This window comes from Chiloscyllium plagiosum, chromosome 19 (assembly GCF_004010195.1).
Source record: "Chiloscyllium plagiosum isolate BGI_BamShark_2017 chromosome 19, ASM401019v2, whole genome shotgun sequence".
Classification (NCBI taxonomy): Eukaryota; Metazoa; Chordata; class Chondrichthyes; order Orectolobiformes; family Hemiscylliidae; genus Chiloscyllium; species Chiloscyllium plagiosum.
In genome coordinates this window covers 24191480-24212549 of record NC_057728.1, presented here as the reverse complement: position 1 = coordinate 24212549, position 21070 = coordinate 24191480, and the positions used below count along the sequence as shown (strand labels likewise).

The 21070-nt window shown below is 38.8% G+C and overlaps 1 protein-coding gene across 1 annotated transcript in view; it reads right to left on the bottom strand.

Moving 5' to 3' along the window:
• The window catches only part of cacna1c (calcium channel, voltage-dependent, L type, alpha 1C subunit), an 890104-nt gene that overhangs the window by 374638 nt on the left and 494396 nt on the right, over positions 1 to 21070 (bottom strand). Inside the window, exons 13-14 of the mRNA XM_043708872.1 lie at positions 19325 to 19550; positions 17915 to 18122 (exon numbers count right to left, since the gene is read on the bottom strand). Of these exons, the coding sequence (XP_043564807.1) occupies positions 17915 to 18122; positions 19325 to 19550 (434 nt within the window). The remainder of the gene's footprint in view (positions 1 to 17914; positions 18123 to 19324; positions 19551 to 21070) is intronic.

Below are 21070 nucleotides of genomic sequence, written 5' to 3'. Positions count from 1 at the left end.
TAGTAGCCATACACGCAGACGACAAGCAACATGAATTCGAGTGGGACAACACTACCATTATAGGGCAAGCGAAACAAAGAACAGCCAGGGAATTCCTAGGAGCATGGCACTCATCCACAAACTCCATCAACAAACACATCGACCTGGACCCAATATACCGGCCACTACAGCGGACAGCTGAAACTGACAACCGGAAGCGGCAGGGACAGGCCACTATAAATGCCAGAGGAAACACCACAGAAGCGCTTCAGAGGAGGCTCCCAAGCACTGAGGATGTCACCTAGACAGAGGACGAAACGTTTGCAACAAAAATTTCCAGCTCGGCGAACAGAACCACAACAACGAGCACCCGAGCTACAAATATTCTCCCAAACTTTGAACAGAGGGCTGAGATATGAGGGGAATTATCAGAATGGCAAACTGACCAGTAGAGTGCCACAGCAATCAGTGGTGAGGCCACTATTATTAACAATTTATATTAATGACTTGAAGGAAGTGAATGCACTATGGCCAAGTTTAAGGATCACACAAAAGTAATTAAGAAGACAAATACTGAGGATGACACAAAGAGTCTTCAGAGGGAATATAAAAAGGTTAAGTCAATGAGCAAAAAATTGACAGGTGGAAATAATTTGGGAAAATGTGAAGTTAGGAACAAGACTCTTGATATTGCCAATTGGTGACACCATAGAGAAACTGATTGGTGTTAAACAATTTCTAAAATTGATCTTAATGCAGACTACCACCATATTAAGCTTGCATAAGAATCAAGATATCTTACAATTTTCTTCATTCACATCTTTGATTCAAGAGGATCAACTGTGGAGGCAATTGAGCAAGTAGCATATTTTAGCACATGATTCAGTCCTGATGAAGGCACACTCTATATCAATGATGGCAGTTTGGAATTCATGTCTATAATGCTTTAAAGAACTTAATGAAAACAAAATCAAATTCTCTGTCTTATGTTTAATGGTGAAGAAGTATTCCCAGTCCATGGAAAGCTGAAGTAATTGCAAATGCTGCAGATCCTACAAACATGATGGAAGTCAGAGTCTGCTATGACACATCAAGTACAGGATTCACATTTGTATTCTGACCTTGCTATATTATCTGACCCTGCTATTCAATCTGACAAAAGAGACCACCATTTGAGAGTGGACTAAGTCACACAAACAGACTGTATTCCAGGCAGCAGCAAGTTGCACAAATGCCTATTTTGAAGCTTGCAGAACCACCATGTGTGTCACAGATGCAAGTCCGGTGGGCTTAGTTTCATTTTGTGTGCTGGAAGATGAGTCAGATGACCCATAAAAATCATTGTGATGATAAGCAGTAGGATAACATCCATAGACCAACAATATTTGCAGACAGAAAAACACTAATCCCATGGAGTGTCTTACACTTGCACCTCTACTTATATGGAAGTGGCTTTGAGTTAACTACGAATATAGACCACTACTAAGCTTATTCACCAATCCATATAACAAACCACCCACTCAAATAAAGGGTAGGGAACACAAATTACATGAGTATAAGTTCCATGTTGAAGGTTAGGCAAACAAAATTAAACCAGCAGACTATCTTTTGCAACAATGCCAATAGTCAAGCATTATAATCATGAGGAAAAGTTTGCTGAATAACATTTTCATTACTTTATGCCTAAAAGCTAATGCCAAAGACACTGAAACTAGCTGACTTAAAAGTGGCAACAAAATAGTGAGGAATTGCAATTATGCATAGCAGTCACGGAACCATGAAAGTGGAAATGTGTAATCAGGTCAGTGTCCTCCAACAAAATCATTCACACATTGTTTGAAATGAACTATCACAACCATATCTGATCTTGCAATACACATCAACTGAATTGTCATTCCAGGTACATTGACAGGCTGTGTTGGCAACGTAGCATATAAAGGTCACCAGAAAATAATTGTAATTAAACAAAACCATTGGGAAATTGTACAATTCCCAGGAACTGGCCACTTGGTAGGACACAAAAATGTGTAACATACAGTTACGGCTGACAGTATGCGATTGTGATATTATTGCCATCACAGAGACGTGGTTGAGGGAGGGCAAGACTGACAATTCAATATTCCAGTGCATAGGATCTTCAAGTGAGACAGGGAGGGTATAAAAGAGGAAGTGTATTGCATTATTAATTAAGGAATCATTAACTACAGAGAAGAGGGACACTATTTTGAAGGTCTTCAGAAGATGTTTTGGATCGAGCTTAGGAATAAAAAGGGGGCAGCCACATCGCTGGAAGCATATTATATAGATCTGCTCATAGTCAGTGGGCAATAAAGGAGGCATATAATAACAATAGTGTAATTATATTAGGGGATTTAAACTTACACAACATTAATTGGGATAGTCATAGTGTAAAGAATTTATACAGCAGTTGATTTCTTAAAATGTAATAAAGACAACTTTTCATGTCAACATGTAGAAGATCCAACAAGCAAGGGCAAAGTGATGGACCTAATTTTGGGGAATGAAATATCACAGAGGGTTGAAGTGGCAGTGAGGGAGCATTTTAGTCATAGCAACCACAACATAGGATGATGAATCAGGAAAAAGATTGCATACAAAAAAGGGCTTTGGACTAGAGAAAGGTAGATTTTATTGAAATAAGGTAGGATCTGGCCAAATTGGATTAGGAACAGCTACTTGTGGGAAAATCTACAGCAGAACAGTGGGAGGTTTTCAAAAATGTAATGTAAGTGCAACATGTCCAAATAGCCTCGGATGTTGAGGAATATTCAGAACTGAATAAGAAAGAAAGAGGCTTTTGGCAGGTGCAGAGGAAGCAAATCCATGTCGGGCCTACTGGAGTGCAGAAAGTGCAGGGAAAGTTTAAGAAGGCAATTAGAAGAGCAAAGAGACAGCAAGAGAAAACACTTGCAACTAAAATACTGGAGTATCTCAAGATATTTTGAAAGTACATTAAGGGGAAGAGGATAACCAGGAGAAGAGTTGGGCCCATGTGGACCAAGGGGATAATCTCTGATAGATTTGGGGCACATTACCAGTGTGTTAAATGAGTACTTCACATCTGTCTTCACTCGGGAAGAGGTTGTAGGTACAGAAGCTGAGGAAAGGGACTGTGAGGTTCTTACTCAAACTGACATTGGGAGAGGGGACATATTGAATTTAATTAGCTTTATTTTCATTTGAGATTTTGGCAGGTTTTAAAAGTAGACAAATATCCAGATCCCGATGAGTTGCCTCCCTGGTTACTGTGGGAGGTAAGGGAGGAAAATACAAGGGGTCTAAGTGATCCAAATATTCAATTATTCTCCAGCCATATGGGAGGTGTGAGGGAGGACAGAGGTCTGAAAGGTGGTAGGGATAAACCAGGGAATTATAGTAAATCTCACTTCACTGGGAGGGCAACTATTGGAGAAAATACTGAAAGAGAGAATTAAATTAAATTGGAAAGGCAAGGTTTGATCAAGGAATTTAAAAATGATTGAATTTTTCAAGGGGTTGACCAGTTGTGTAGCTGAGGATAGTGCAATTGATATAGTTTATGTGGATTTCAGCAAAGCCTTTGACAAGATCATATGTAGGAGATTGATAAAGAGAGTAGAGCACTTAAAATCCAGAGTAACTTGACGGATCCAAAACTGGCTTATTAACAAGATGTAGAAGGTGGTGGTAGAAAACTGTTTTTGCAACTGGACACTGGTGTCCAGTGATGAACCACAGGGATCAGTGCCTTATTGTTTGTGATATTTTTATAAATGATATAGTTGAGAAGGTGACACAAGGATTGACCAGGTGAGGAAAAAAATTCTTGCTTACAAAAAGATACTGATGAGTTACTCAGATGGGCAGATGGAATTTAACACTGAAAAGTGTGAGGTGATGCACTTAGAAAGAAGTAACTTTGGAAGAGAGTACTCAATAAATGGCAGGACACTATAAAAAGTTCAGGTGATGGTTGAAGGGTTGTGTTTTTGTGTTGCAAGTTTATGTCCTATGGCATACCACAGGTTCAGTGCTGTATTCCTTGCTGTTTATTTTGTATATTAATGATTTAGACATGAATATATGAGGTAAGATCACTAAGTTTGCAGATGAAATGGAAGTTAGTGGTGTGGTAAATAGCAATGCTAAAAGCCTTAGACTACAGGATAATATAGATAGGCTGGTTAGAGGGGCTAAATAGTGGCATAGAGTCATACAGCATGGAAACAGACGCTTTGGTCCAACTCCTCCATGCCGACCAAGTTTCTCAAAGCAAACTATTCCCATTTGCCTGCATATCCCTGCAAACTTTTCTATTCATATGTCTGTCCAAACGCTTTATAGATCTTGTAATTGTACCTGCATCTACCACTTCCTCTGACAGTTCATTCCACATACAGGCCACTCTCTGTGTGAAAAGTTGCCCCTCAGGTCTCTTTCAAATCTTTCTCCCTCACCTTAAAAATGCCCCCTATTTTTAACTCCCACCCTAGGGAAAAGACTTCTACTATTCACCTTAACTTTACCCCCCATGATTTTATAAACTTCTACAAGGTCAGCCCTCAACCTCCTGTGCTCCAAAGAAAGAAGTCCAAGTTTATCCAGCCTCTCATAATGCAAACCCTCCAGGCCTGGCAAAACCTTGGTAATTTTTTTTCTGAACTCTTTCCAATATAATAATATTCTTCTTATAGCAGGATGATCAGAACCGTGCATAACGCCCCATAAGTGGTCTCATCAACATTCTGTATCGCCTCAACATGAAGTCCCAATTCCTATACTCAACAGTCTGAGCAATGATGGCAAGCATGCTAAACAACTTCTTAACTACCCTCTCTACTTGTGACACAATTTTCAAAGAACTATGTACCTGAACTGCTAGTAATTAAATTTAGTTTTAGAAAGTGTGAGGTAATGCATTTTGGGAGATCAAACAATTCAATACATTGAATGGTAGGATCCTAAGAAATACAGAGGATCAGAGGGACTTGATGTACATGTTTATAAATCCTTGAAGGCAGCAAGATAGGTAAACAAGGTGGTTAAGATGATATATGGGTCACTTATCTTTATTAGTCAAGGCACTGACTACAAGAACAAGATATTTATGATAAAGCTGTAAATAACATTAGTTAGGCCGCAGCTGGAGTACTGTGTGCAGCAACATTCCAACTAAGCTGCACAGCTGCAAGTTTGTACAGCTATTCCAAGGGTCCACACATTGCAATCGGTTTCAAACGTTTATGCATGCATGGACCTCAAATGTTGGCACAATCAGAAAGATGATTAGAGGCAATGCTGGTGAATAATTCTGGTTGCCACATTATAGAAAGGTTCTGATTGCAATAGGGAGGGTGTAGAGAGATTCACTCGGACGTTGCCTGGGCTGGAGATATTCAGCTATGAAGAGAGACTAGATAAGAACATAGGAACAGGAATAGGCTGTTCAACCACACAACCTGTTCTACCATTCAATGAGATCATAGTTGTTCTGTGATATATTGGGCTGTTTTCTTTAGAGCAGAGAAGACGGAGGGTGAATCTGATTGACGTGTACAAAGTCCTGAGGGGCATAAACAAGATAGATGAGGAGAAACTTTTTCCACTTAGTAGATGGGCAAGGGGAACAGTTATTAGGTAAGGTGGCATGAGGAAAATGTTTTTTGCCCAAGGGTTGTAGATATCTGGAACTCACGGCTCATCCACAACACATTTAAAAAGTATTTGGATGAACATTCAAAAACACCATAAATGCCATGGTTAAGGATGTCATAGAATAGCTGCATGGCATTCTGATGGGGAAAGGTGAACAGCCAGAGATAGTGGTCCATATTGGGACCACTGAAAGATGGAGAAATTAAGTCCTGCAATCAGACTTTAGGGAGTTAGATAGGAAATTGAAAAGCAGCACTTCAAACATAGTTTCTCTGGTTTCTTCCAGTGCCATGTGATAGTTTGTCTCAGAATAGAAGGATAGAACACATAAATGCATGGCGGCAGAGATGGTTCAGAAGGGAGAACTTTAGATTTCTGAAGCACTGGACTGGTTCTGGGGAAGGTGGGACCTGTACAAAATGAATCAATTTGAACTGAACAGAAACAGGACAAACATTCACAAATGGATTTGCTAGATTTGCAGGGACATGAGTTCCTGACAAGTAGTTCAGATAGGAGAGAAGCTGAGATGGAATTAGAAGTTAAAATGTGAGTGAGTCTGGAAGGCAGAAGAAGCATTAACTCAATATTTTAAAAAAATTAGTTCAGGAATGCAGCAAGGCTGGACGGAAGATATTCTCCTACAAACAACTTGAAGAATAAGATGGACCAGCTGAGGGCAGAGACAGACACATGGTGAGGGATGATATCATAGCTATCATTGAGGCTTGGCTGAAGGATGGGCAGGATTAGCAGCTTAACATTTCTACTTATTGTGTATTCATATGAGATAGCAAGGGAAGCAGAGGAACAGGAAGGGGGTCACAATATTAATTAAAGAATCAATTACAGCAGTGAGGAGTGGCAGGTGGAGCTTAATTTAGATACATGTGAGGTGCTATGTTTTGAAAAGGCAAATCAGGGCAGGACTTATAAACTTAATGGTAAGGTCCTGAGAAGTGTTGCTAAACTAAGAGACCTTGGAATGCAGGTCCATTGTTCCTTCCAAATGAAGCTGCAAGTAGATAGGATAGTGAAGGAGGCATTTGGTATGCTTTCCTTTATTAGTCAGTGCATTGAGTATAGGAGTTGGGAGGTCATGTTGCAGCTATACAGGCCATTGGTTCAGCCACCTTTGGAGTATTGCATGCAATTCTGGTCTCCCTCCTATAGGAAGGATGTTTCGTTTAGTTTAGAATTCCTACAGTGTGGAATCAGGCCACTGGCCCAACAACTCCGCACAGACCCTCTGAAGAGTAACCCAATCAGACCCATTCTCCTACCCTATTACTCTACAATTCTCCTGACTAATGTACCTAACCTACATATCCCTGAACACTATGGACAATTTACCATGGCCAATTCACCCAACCTCAACATTTTTGGACTGTGGGAGGAAACCACTGTGAAACTTGAAAAGGTCCAGAAAAGATTTCTGAGGTTTTTGCCAGGGTTTGAGAGTTTGAGCTATAGGGAGAGGCTGAATAGACTGGGGCTAATTTCCCTGGAGCATCAGATGCTGAGGGGTGACTTTATAGAGGTTTATAAAATCATAGGGGCTTGGATAAGGTAAATTGGCAAGATTTTTCCCTGGGGTAGGGGAATCCGAAACTAGAGGGCATAGTTTTAAGGTGAGAGGAGAAAGATATAAAAGGGACCTAAGGGGCAACATTTTCATGCAGAGAGTGCTGTATGTATGGAATAAGCTGCCAGAGGAAGTGGTGGAGGCTGATACGTTTACAACATTTGCAAGGCATCTGAGTGGGTATGTGAATAGGAAAGGTTTAGAAGGCTATGGACCAAATGCTGGTAAATGGGACTAGGTTTATATAGGATATCTGTTCGGCATGGACGAATTGGACTGAAGGGTCTATTTCCATGATGTTTATCTCTATGACAGTGAATAAAATATGTAATCAGACTTCTGAGAAGTGTAAGCATAATAAGGGAGTAATAGTAGGGGATTTTAAATATCCAGTTATCGACTTAGATAGTTTTAATGTGCAAGGTAGACAAGGAACAAAACTTTAAATTTCATCCAGGAAAACTACTTTAACCAGTATGTAGAAAGCCCAACAGGGATGGGTAGTTCCAGATATAATATTCAAGAATGAGCCTGGAATGGTTGAAGGTGTAGTTATGGAAAAGAATAAGAATGGGCTATTTAAAAGTTCTCAACTGGAGAAAGGCTTTTTTTGCCTCAGATAAGCCATGACTTTGTCTCAGTGAATTGGAAGCTGTTAGTTGTAGGTAAAACTTTGTCAGAGCAGTAGGAGGTATTCAAGGAGAAAATAGTGAAAGTACAGGGCAAATATGTTCCTGTAAAAAGAAAGGATGGGACTAAGAGCAGAGAACCATAGATATCAAAGGACATAAAGTTTCGGTTTATGAAAAAAAAAGCTTATGGCAGATTTAAGATGGCGAAGTCCATGGTGGAGCAAATAAAAAAAAGTACAGGGAAAACTTAAAAAGGAAATGAGGGAAGCAAAGAGAATACATGAAAATGCATTCGTTGGTAGAGCAAGAGAATAACTAGGGAGACAATAAGAGGCCATTAGGAACCATGAAAGAAATCTGTATAGGGGCCTGGAAGGCATGAGCACAGCCTAATGAATTCTTTGTGATGGTCTTTATTATAGAAAAGAATAACACAAGTATAGACATCAGAGTGGAAGACTGAAAGATTTGAAGAAATTACATAGAGAGACTAGTACTGCAGAATTTGACAGCCTTAGAAGTGCATAATTCTGCAGGGCCTGATGAGATGTACCCAAAGTTGTTGAAGGAGGCAAGGGAGGTCTTATCAAGGGCACGAGCAATAATTTTCAAATCGTCTATGGTCATAGATTAGATTCCAGAGGACAGGACGATGACAGGCGTTGTTCCATTAATAAAAAGAGAGTAAAAGCTTGATCAGAAAGTTACAGACCAGGCCAGTCAATCTAACATGATTGAAAGAATTCTGAACGTCAGAAGAAATCAGCATTTGGAGAAACATGGATTAATTTTGATAGGGTCACGCATGGAAAACTGGTTGAGAAAGCCCATGCAATCAAAAGCCAAGTGGCACATTGGATCCTAGACTGCTTGAGAAGCAGCAAGAAGAGGATAACAGGAAAATAATGTTTCAGTGACTAGAAATTGTCTTTCAGTGGTGTTCAGGGGCCTTTCTGCTTCCACTGTACCTTCATGATTTGGACTTAAATGTTTGGGATATGATCAAAAATTTGCAAATGATCAGAAAATTGGTAGATGCTATGAAGTCATAGATGTGTACTGTACCTTTAAGAGAGACTGAAAGCTGACAACTACCTGTCATGTCACAGAGTGTGTTGGAAAATTGAAAAATGTAACATTTTGGCTGTAACCTAGATACCTCAATTGTTTTCACAGTAGTTCGAATTTAACCGATCAGTTTAAATTATGTCCTAGGATACTAAAACCCAATCAAATTTGAATTTTACTGTTTTGACAACATTGAACCAATGAGACAATCCAATGTTTGGGGTACAAAAAGCAGGCATTTGGACAGTAAACCAGAAAGAGCACTACCTGCCATTGTTAGACAGACTGCCCCAAAACTCTCTATCAAAGGTACCTTTTACATATGAAAAATCTTTGCAGCAGAAGACTGAAGATGACTCAGGGAGATCTACAAACAGAGGAAGATCGATACTGGAAACAACAGGTGCTGTCTGGTTTTGAAAATTGAGTTGCTGAAAATTTAATACAGGCTTTATTGGATCAGTATATTGTTATAGAATGGGAGGTAGATAACAAACCTTTAAGAGAAAGGAGACAGAGTTGCAAACAGTTGTTGCTTAATTTTCATTTTAGAGTTAAAGAATAAAATTGTTTTTTTTTTCTTTGGTGGAATTTAGGTAGTTCTCTGTCACTCATACTTTAACAGATTATGAGGCGAGGTGAGCTTTTCTGTGTGTTTGGTTTAATTAGCAGAAGGATTCATCACTGTATCGCAACAGTTTGAGGGCTCGGGTCCTGTCTGAGATTTGGACATATGTGAACAGATTTAGGGTAAAAGTTCCAAGCAGATTTAAACATTTGTCAATTAGTCTCCTAGATCTTTAAATAAAACATAGAGGAAACAATTTGTTTAATTTCAGTGAATGATGGTTGGGTTAAATTAAAATTAAATTTTAAGAGAAATGACTCCTAAAATTGTTAAAAAGGTCCTAGGGTTTGAAGATGATTCCCAAATCTGCCAAGAATTTCACTAAAGAAAAGACCATAGTTTTATAATTAGCAAAGAATTGGGTTTATCCAAGGACAAAAGTAAAGTAAGGGAGTTGCTCAAGCACTTAAGTGTGTCAGAGAAACAGACAAGTGTAGCAGAGTTAGAAAAACTTACATTACAACTGAGGAAAATGGAATTAGAAGATAAAGAAAGGGAGAGAGACAGAGAAAGAGAGAGAAAAGACAGACAGAGAGATGAAAAAGAGAGGAAAAAAGAGAAAAAAGAAAGAGAAAGAGAGGAAACAGAGAGAGAAGGTTCTTAGTTGAGCAAAGAGAGAGAGAGAAGAAAGGGAGAGAGAAAAGAAAGAGAAATGGAGAGTTTGAACTCCAGAAGTTGTGATTTAGTCAGCAAAGACAAGTTAACAGGATGGAGATGAAGAGATAAGGCAGTGATATATACAAGCGTGTTAAAAACACTGCCATATTTTAATGAGAAAGATGACCAAGCCTTCTTTATTTCATTTGAAAAATCGACTAGGCAGATGGAGTAGTCAGAGGACTTGTGGGGAATGCTAGTTCAGACTATACTCGTAGGCAGAGCTACTGAGGTATTTGCAGTTCTGTCAGATGAGGGGTCAACAGATTATGCAGATGGCGATTTTTGAGCGTTTATGAATTGGTACCAAAAGTGTATAGACAGTGGTTCAGAACCGTATAGAAGGAACCAGTTCAGACTTATAGAGTCATAGAGATGTACAGCATGGAAACAGACCCTTCGGTCCAACTTGTCCATGCCAACCAGATATCCCAACCCAATCTAGTCCAACCTGCCAGCACCTGGCTCATATCCTTCCAAACCTTCCAATTCATATACCCATCCAGATACCTTTTGTTGCAATTGTACTAGCCCCCACCACTTCCTCTGGGTGCAGGCCTTAAAAATAGATAAGATCTATGAGGCTGTAAGAGAAATTATTATGCTGGAGTAGTTTAAAAACTCACTTCCAGAGATGATAAGAATTCATGTGGATGAACAGAAAGGTCAAGAAATGAGAAGAGCAGCAAAGATGGCAGATGAATATACACTGGTACGTAAGGCAAAGTTTAGCTTCTGGCAAGAATTTCATTCTGTGAAGGATAGAAATTGGGAGAAGAGGAGGCGATCCTATGCTACAAAACAAAAAGTAGAGAACATTGGTAATGTTTTACCAAAGGTTAAAAAAGAAGCCCAAGAGGTTGGAAAGAAGGTGAAAGGCCTTAGGTGTTTCCACTGTGGTAAAGTGGAATACGTAAAATCACAGTGCTGGTCGTTAAAGAATGGCACTGTGGGAAAAGATGTGGTAAAAGAAGCTAAGCCAGTGGCATGAGTGAAAGTAGTAAAGGAAACCCCAAGAAAAGTCTAGGAGCTGCAGGAGAGCGCACAGCCGAGGCAGTGGCTGGGTATGGAGATAGTGCCTGATCTCTATAAAGAATTTGTCTCTGTGGGTAAAGTTTAGTCAGAATGAACAGGGGGAGAAGAGAAAGAAGTCATAATTTTGAGAGATACAGGATCTAACCAGTCTCTAATAGTAAGAGATGAATGTATTTGCATTCTTTCTCTCTGTTACCCAAGAGTGTGGTAATTTGTGAGTTAGAGGGACAGAAATTTAACATTCCTCTATGTAAGATCAGGTTGGAGTGCAAACTCAAGACTGGGGAAGTAACAGTAGGAGTGATTGACAGAGTGTCAGTTCCAGGAACACAGTTTGATCTTGGGAACGATTGACAGGATCCAAAGAGGGACAGACACCCATTGTTGTGGAAAAGCCCAAGTTAAACCAGGGAACTGAGGAGTTAAAAGAAAAATACCCTGGAATTTTCTCCGATTCTGTAGTAACAAGATTCACTATTATGAGTCACAGCACGAAGCAAAAATTAGAGAGAAAGATGAAGGGGTTGAGGTTCAGTTAGTGGATACCCTGTTTGATGAAAAGGTGCAGGAAAAATCTGAACAGGCAGAGAGTTTAATGGACTTACAACAGCAAGATGAGACAACAAAAGATATATACGTTGATGCATACTCAGGAGGCAGAGAATATTCCTGAGGGTTATTATCTGAAAGATAGAATCCTAAGAAGAAAATGGAGATCTGGCAGGTTAGTGCATAGGAGAAATAGGCAGAAGTGCACCAGACTGTGTTGCCGGTAGCATACAGACAGGAAGTGTTATACATAGCACATGAACTACCAGTAGGAGGTCACCTAGATGTACAGAAGATTCAGGCTAAGGTACAAAAACATCTCTATTGGCCTGGAATGCACAAGGATGTGATTAACTTTTGCTGTACATGTCATACATGCCAAATGGTAAGTAAAACACAGGCCGTGATAAAATCAGCACCTTTGTTGCCAATTCCCTTTCACGTGGGTTATGATTGAATATGAAAGTGCACTCCTGAGAACTAAAAGTGGGAATCAGCATTTGCTAACTGTAATGGATGTTTCTACCAGATTTCTGGAGGCAATTCCATTACGGAGTATTAAAGCAAAAAGGGTGGTAGAGGAGTTACAAGCTTTTTTCACTTGGGCTACCCAGAGAGATTCTGTTGGACCAAGGGTCTAATATTACTGCTAGGCTGTTTAAAGAAGTCATGGATAGTTTAAGTACACAGCACTTTAAATCAAGTATGTATCATCCTGAATCTCAGGGAGCTTTAGAAAGGTAGCATCAGACCCTGAAGACCATGTTAAGAGCATACTATCAGGATTACCTGAATGATTGGGATAAAGATATCCCATTTGTGTTGTTTGCCATTAGAGATGCTCCAAATAAATCTACTCAGCTTATTCCCTTTGAGTTAATATTTGGACATAAAGTGAGAGGCCCTTTGAAATTAATTAAAGAGAAATTGACAGGACCAAAGTCGGAGATCTCATACTTGGATTATGTATCAGAGGTGAGGGAGAGAGTAAATCAGGCAGGTGAGTTAACTAAACAGCACCTAAAAAGGGCACAGCATAGAATGAAGCAGGTGGCAGTTAAAAAACTCTGAAGTTCGGATGTTTTCCTGTGGGGATGACGTATTACTATTGTTACCAGCGATAGGAGATCCTTCAAAGAGAGGTTTAGTCGTCCCTATCAAATTGAGAAAAAGTTGAGTCAGGTAAACTATCTGGTAGAGATGCCGGATAGAAATAAAACTGTATTGCTCATGTCATGTGAATATGTTGAAACCTTATTGTAATAGAGAGAAGGAACTGGAGAAACAGGTGTTAGTTCCTGCCCCGCAGAGTGAGGAATCAAATCCAGATGCTGTGGAGTTTGATGTGCCTCAAAATACATTAAACAATGAGGAAGTCCTTGAGGAGTGGGATAGGTTAGTAAACTATCTGTCTCAGGAGCAAAGAACACAGTTGCAAGGTTATTTGCGGCAATGTGTGAACATATGTAGGAATAAGATAGGGAGGACTAGTGCTATTCTGGATGAGATAGACGTAGGGAATACTGGTCTGATAAAAGAACAACCTTATCGGCTTAATCCTTTCAAAGCCACAAAGATCCAGAAAAAAGTGGAGACAATGCTCAATGAAGAAATCATCAAACCAAGTCAGAGTGAGTAGAATTCAGGGATGTAACAATTTTGTGTGGACTACTGGAAGGTCAACGCCATAACAAAACCAGACTCATATCAAATATCCAGATTGGCGGACTGTATAGAGAAAGTTGGACAAGCAACTTACATCATAAAGTTGGACTTACTGCGCAGTTATTGACAGGTACTTTTATCAGAGAAAGCGAAAGACATTTCTGTGTTTGTAACCCCAAATGGGCTATATCAATTCAAAATGATGCCCTCTGGAATGAAGAATGCACCCACCACATTCCAAAGACTCATGAACAGAGTTGTGGCTGGATTAACAGACTGTGCAGTCTACCTGGATGATATAGTGATCTTTAGTGAGTCCTGCAAAGATCACAAGGTACAGGTGGCAGAGTTCTTTGAATGATTAAGAGAAGCAAACTTGGTCATAAACTTGGAGAAAACAGAATTCTCGAAGGCAGAGGTGATATCCTTGGGACATAACATCGGTCATGGAAGATTGACACCAAGGAATGCAAAGACAAAGGCCATCGAGGAATTTCCATGACCAACCCGAAGAAAGAGGTGATTTGATTTTTGAGACTAAGCAGATTCTAACAGAAGTTTGTTCCAAACCTCAGCAATGTAATGGCGCCATTAACAGATTTACTGAAAAACACAACATTTCAGTGGACTGAACAATGCCAGGAGATATTTGACAATTTAAGAGCATTATTAACTACTACACCAGTTTTAGCTACATCAAACATTTTGAAACCCTTCAAAGTTGCAATTGATGCTAATGACACAGGAGTTGGAACTGTACTGTTACAGGAAGATGATGATGGAATTGAACTACTATTTAATTACTTTTCTAAGAAACTCAACACCAACTGGAGAAAATACTCTGATCAAAAAGGAATTATTGAGTTTGGTACTGGTCTTACAATATTTTAATGTTTATGTCACCAACAATGTGTCAGAGATAGTTGTGTACACGGATCACAATCCTCTTACATTCTTGGAACAATTGAAGTTCAAGAATATCAGACTATTTCATTGGAATCTTATGTTACAGACTTTTTATTACAAATCGTACATGTTGCGGATCGTAAAAATATGATAGCAGATGCATTATTGTGGATTTAATGGATAAAGTATAGATAAGATTGAACAGATGCTTCATGTATATATCTTTACATGTGTGCAGAAGTTAATATGAACTGAGAATAATGTCCTATGTATTTCATGGTAATGGAGTTAAGAAATAGAAAAAATAATGAAGCCATCTTTTCATTATGATGGCTCATTTGTTTCTTAAGGGAGAGGAGCTATGACATAGAAGTGTGCATTATACCTTTAAGAGAGAGTGAAAGCTGGCAAGCACCTGTCAAGTCACAGAGTGTGCTAGAAAATTGAAAGATGTAACATTTTGGCTGTAACCTAGATATCTCAATTGTTTTCACAGTAGTTTGAATTTAACCAGTTTAAATTATGCCCTAGGATACTAAAACCCAATCAAATTTGAATTTTCCTGTTTTGACAACAGTGAACCAATGAGATGATCCAATGTTTGTACAATCCAACAGTACAAAAAGCAGGCATTTTGGACTGTTAGCCAGAAAGACCACCATCTGCCATTGTCAGAAAGACTGCCCGAAAACTCTCTATTCAAAGCTACCTTTTCATGTGAAAAATCTTTGCAGCCGAATACTGAAGATGACCAAGGGGGAATCTATAAACACAGGAAGATCGACACCAGAAACAACAGCCACTGTCTGGTTTTGAAACTTGAGCTGCTGTAAATTTAATAGGGGCTTTATTGGATCAGTATATTGTTGTAGAATGGGAGGTAGATAACAAACCTTTAAGAGAAAGAAGGCTTAAAATTGTAAATAGTTGTTCAATTTTCATTTTAGAGTTAAAGAATAAAATTGTTGTTTTTTTTCTTTAAATAGTGGAATTTAGGTAGTTCTCTGTCACTCACTTTAACAGATTATGAGGTGAGGTGAGCCTTTCTGTGTGTTTGGTTTAATTAGCAGAAGGGTTCACTGCCATGTCATAACAGTGTCATAAGTAGTGAGGATGACAGCCATAAACTGTAGGAGGATATTAATGGACTACTCAGGTGGGTACAGCAATGGCAAATGGAATTCAACTCAGAGAAGAATGAAATAATGCTCTTGGAGAGGGTTAACAATGCAAAAGCTTACACTATAAATAGTAAGATACTGGAAAGTACTGAAAATTAGAGGGACATTGCTGTGCATATCCTCAGATTTCTGAAGGTAGCATGGCAGAAGCTAATAAGTTAAGGTAATATACGGAATACTTGCTTTTATTAACCCAAGGCATGGAAGGTTAACATGGATTTGTACGAAATGCTAGTTTGGCCGCAATTGAACTAGTGTGCAGTTCAGGTCACTATATTATTGAAAGGATGTGATGCACTAAGAAGATATAGAGGAGATTTATCTAAATGCTGTCTGGGCTGTTGTAACCAATGATTATTGCTAAGTGTGATTCATAAATCATCAAATGAAATATTTAATTCTTTAAAACATTGTTAAGCATTGATTATAATATTCATGTAGAAACAAATACACTAATTAGGAGCAGGAGTAGATCATTCAGCCAGTGAGCCTGCTCCACCATTCAGTAAGATCATGGTTCATCTGATTTTAACTTCAAATCTATGTTCCCGCCTTACCCTGAACACTGAGTGGAGCAATGCCTCACATTGATGGGTTCAACATTTTACTGATATACAGTCAGGTGCACTCCAGCTCTTGGCTAGCCAGGTGGTGCAGATGAGCTATGAGGGGGAAGCTAGAGATAGGACACGTGGCAGTGGGATGTTCTCAGCAAGCTCTCATTTCTGCCCATTCCCTCAGACAGAATTTGCTGCCCCCTGTCCTGATTACATCCCACCTACACAAGTGCAATTGCAGGTGGGGCAATCTTTGTCAGGGCCCTCACAGGTTCCAAAGCCCAGAAGAAATTTACTCAGTGCATCTAACCTGTCAAAACAGGAGCCAGAGCAACCTGCCCGCAGCTTTGCTACAGTCACGTGGAATGCATTACAAAGGAGTTAAAGAATGCCAAATCATTTGTACAAGGGGAGAAGGGATTCAGTTAGCTTAGTTGGCTGTACACTTGATTTGCAATGCAAAGTGATGCCAACAGTTTGGGTTTATTCCCACACCCGCTGAGGTTACTGTGATTGCCCAGCCTTCTCAGCCTCGTCCCTTGCCTGAGACATGATGTTAAACCCCACCCACCAGTCATCTTTCTAATGAAACAGCAGCCCTATGGTCCACTAGGACTATGGTGACTTGGCCTTTACAAAGGAGGGGCGTTCACTTGTATTTATATAGCAATGTCATATTTTTATAGAGATATTTATTTTGATGTATCAAATTGTATTTGAACTTTTCTTTCTCCTGGTGCTTATTTCATTGTCTGCCCTATATAGTCTGAACAAAAGCCTTTATGTGAATGGTGATATCAGCTCTGATGGAAAGGGAAGGTTGTGAATGTGATGGTTCAGTTGTTGACTGTTATTGTGAATTATGGTTTTTGATGGTATAGTCAGTTGACTTCATTATACACAGAAAAAGTGATGTGTGTCCTATTGAGTTGTAACATATTCTCCAGCAACCAGGTGAATGGATATGCCATCTGTTCCTCTCCTTGAAGAATACTGATTGCTTTGCACCTGAGACATCTAATATAGACATTACTGATAACCTTCCTATAAGCACAAACTAATTACACATTGAGGAAGTGGAATTTCTTGCAACTGGTGAAGACTCTTGGCTAATCTGATCTTAACTAGTAATCTTAATAATCTGATTTTAAAACAATCAATGACTCCCTACACTAGTCACTGAAGCGAAACAAGCATGACAAAATACAAAATACATAATATAAGTCGTGGCCTTGATAAATGGTCACCTGGGAGACATACTTTTGGGCAGCATATTAACAGATCCTGAAACTGTCACCAGCAGATTCCTGGAAGCAGCTAGTGGTGAATAAATTCAATATTGTAGTTACCTCAATAACTACAGTTAATGACTCCAATTGGTCTTTTTGGCAAAGGTATTCTTTCAGGAGACTCTAGATATCAGTAATGATCACCTGCAAAAGCTTAAGTATCCTGAAAATCTCTTCCTTTGTTATGTTGAGAGACCTCACCTGTCATCTGTGCTGATGGGTATTACTCCATTAAGCTGGAGCTATGAGAGTAAAATGGGAGAATCTTGGAGGAATTTATTACCAATGAGTTAATTAATTTATAAGTTATGAAAGCTTTACTAGTCACTGAGTATGATATAAGGTACAAAGGATGCAGAATAAAGAAAAATTAGTAATTTAGCACTAGAAAATAATAATTCATAGGCATTATAAATTTAAGATGTTTTGTTCATGTGCATTCAATATTCTCACAATGTAGTTGTTGGGCTGCACCCAAGGTTCAGTACTTTGATAACATATACAGTATTAAAAGTAACCATAACATACCTGGAAGACAGTGAGAAGGGACTGAGGAAAGTTATCAAATGTACTCCGTTTTGTTTCCATCTCATCAAAATTAAACTTTCCTCCAAAAAGTTGCATTCCCAAGAGTGAAAAAATTATAATAAAAAGGAACAGGAGCAGCAACAAAGATGCAATTGATCGAACTGAATTCAAGAGGGAAGCTACCAAGTTACTCAAGGAATTCCAATATCTAAAGCCAGAAACAAAGAAGGCAATTAGGTACTTATTCACTAGATCAATTTTTTTCAATATTGATAATGTCAAAGACTTCATTCATTTTTTAGACAGGTCTTGGTATGATTCTTTTGTTCCAGCTTTAATAACATTCTTCAGTGCATAACTTAATGTGTAAAGGATTCATGGACTGCACCACTGAGTTAATTGAGAGAAAAGTTTCACTCTCTTTGATTTGATTAGATTACTTACAGTGTGGAAGCAGGCCCTTCGGCCCAACAAGTCCACACCGACCCGCCGAAGCGCACCCACCCAGACCCATTCCCCTACATTTACACCTGCACCTAACACTATAGGCAATTTAGCATGGCCAATTCACCTGACCTGCACATTTTTGGACTGTGGGAGGAAACCGGAGCACCCGGAGGAAACCCACGCAGACACGGGGAGAATGTGAAAACTCCACACAGTCGGTCGTCTGAGGCGGGAATTGAACCCGGGTCTCTGGCGCTGTGAGGCAGCAGTGCTAACCACTGTGCCACCGTGCCACCCACTTTGGATTGTATTTACATTTATTACCAATAAAAACAGAATATTTTCTTTCCACACTACCATTCAATCCCTAAATATACCATTTTCTTAAAATAAAATGGGTTGGTTTTGTGGGAATTAACTTTTAACTGATTTATTATTTTTACTCCACTCATATTGCTTTCAAATATTTATGTCACACTTGGTAATGCAGTTCCAAAATTTCGTATGTGAATATGATGCATATTATCTCTCTCTCTAATATAAACAACTGTACTTGATTTGAGAGTTTCATTCATCTTTTCAAAATATAGTTATTCTAACCTTATAGCAATTCTATATTTTTCTTAAAATAAAATTTATGTTTTAGATTTTTGTCGATGACTAATCAAATATATAAAATAACAAATAGAATGTATCATTGAATTCTTTGGATTTTCCTTGTTATTATTCATTTTACTTGTTATTTTTGAAGATTAATATTTAATTTATGTATTGAACAGAACATGATAAATTGTATACAGTAAACTGTTTTACACTATTCATTACTACAGCATTTATAAAAGTGATCAGGTCAATCCATTTGATCCCTTTATGTAATTGCAGTTCTACAGTCACAAGTGTGCAAATGCTTTATTTGGTTTCATGAAACTATACATATCAGAATGTGAAGAATAAACATATTACCTTGTAATTTTAAATATTCTCAGAAGTCGCACACAGCGAAGCACTGAAATACCAAGTGGGGACATAATTTTGGTCTCCACTAGAATAGTCTCAAGGATTCCCCCACAGACAATGAAACAGTCAAAGCGGTTAAAAAGTGATACAAAATAAGCTTGAAGTCCAAGGCTGTACATCTTGAGTAGCATTTCGCCAGTGAAAAGTGCCAAAAGGACTTTGTTTGCAGTGTCTATAAAATTAAAAAAAATTAAAATTTTCAGACCCACAATATTTTTCCAATTTCTCTTTCCTGTCCTCCAAGCAGTAACTTAGAGACATATGACAGATGATGGCAATCTTTAGGGTACATTTCCATGAGGCCAGTGTTGCATTAGCACAGACTAACTACCAAACACGATACCTATTGAAACTTAATCCAATCCTGCCCTCATCTAAATTGGCATCTTCCAGTAATCTTGAGTGTTAACCCTGACTCAAGAATGTACTGCTGGAAAACCACAGCAGGTCAGGCAGTATCCGAGGATCAGGAGAATTGCTGTTTCGGGCATTAGCCTTTCATCATAGCCACATCGCCTTCCTCAGTGACACAACCATATCTCCTTCCTCAGTGATCTCTCTGCAAGGATCTCAGTGAGTTTCTCTCTCACTGCACTCCCCAGGTCATTTCCTCTGCCCTGAAGCTCCTCAGCCATGTCCTGAAACAGACTCGTTACCACAGCCACATCTCCTTCATCAGTGTCTCTCTGTTAACCCTGATTGATTTCCTCCATTTTAGCACTGGGTCATGGAAGCTAAGTGCATTGTCAGAATAACAGAATGAGAAAGTAGTTAATTGAGTACTGACCAGAAATTGAAGCTGGTCCTCCCTTTGGAATGAAGCATAATTCCATATCATAAGATACATTTACACAGTAAACCACAGAGAAAAGTGCAAGATTTTAGGAAATAAACCCACACTTCTAAATTTAATAAGAATTAATGTACATCAAAATGCAACAGAAACTGTAGATAACATACTTAAGCATTTTACACTCTGTAACACTGGGAGTTCATCAACATTGGTGTCATCACACAAGGTAAGATCATTTCATTGAAGTACGATCACAGACAACAAACCAAAAGTAAGATGTACAGAAAATTTCACCTTTATGTTCTGCAAACAGCGACATAAATGATTGAGTTAAAAATCAGACAACACCAGGTTATACTCCAACAGGTTATTTTGAAGCATTAGCTTTTGGAGTGCCGCTCCTTCATCAGTGGTTGTGGAGAATAAGATCATGCTCACAGAATTTATAGCCAAAGGAGTCCAGTGTCATGGAGATGTGATACAGTAAACAATCTTAGATTAAAACTTCTATCTTTTATAATGGGATATGCTGATTACTGTTCTTTGAAATGTAAATCTCAGAGCTTCTTTCAAATTACATTCTCAAGAGAGCTCAGGTTTTTAAAGTTAAAAATCACACAACACCAGGTTATACTCCAACAGGTTTAATTGGAAGCACACTAGCTTTCGGAGCAACGCTCCTTCATCAGGTGATTGTGGAGGGCTCGATCGTAACACAGAATTTATAGCAAAAATTTGCAGTGTGATGTAACTGAAATTATACATTGAAGAATTGATTATCTGTTAAGCCTTTCATCTGTTAGAATACAGTGTTAGTTTCACTTCTTTCATGTGTAAATCACAAAACCCTTTTTTTTAAAGTTGCATTCTCGGGTTAGCTGTTAACAATGGTGATAGCT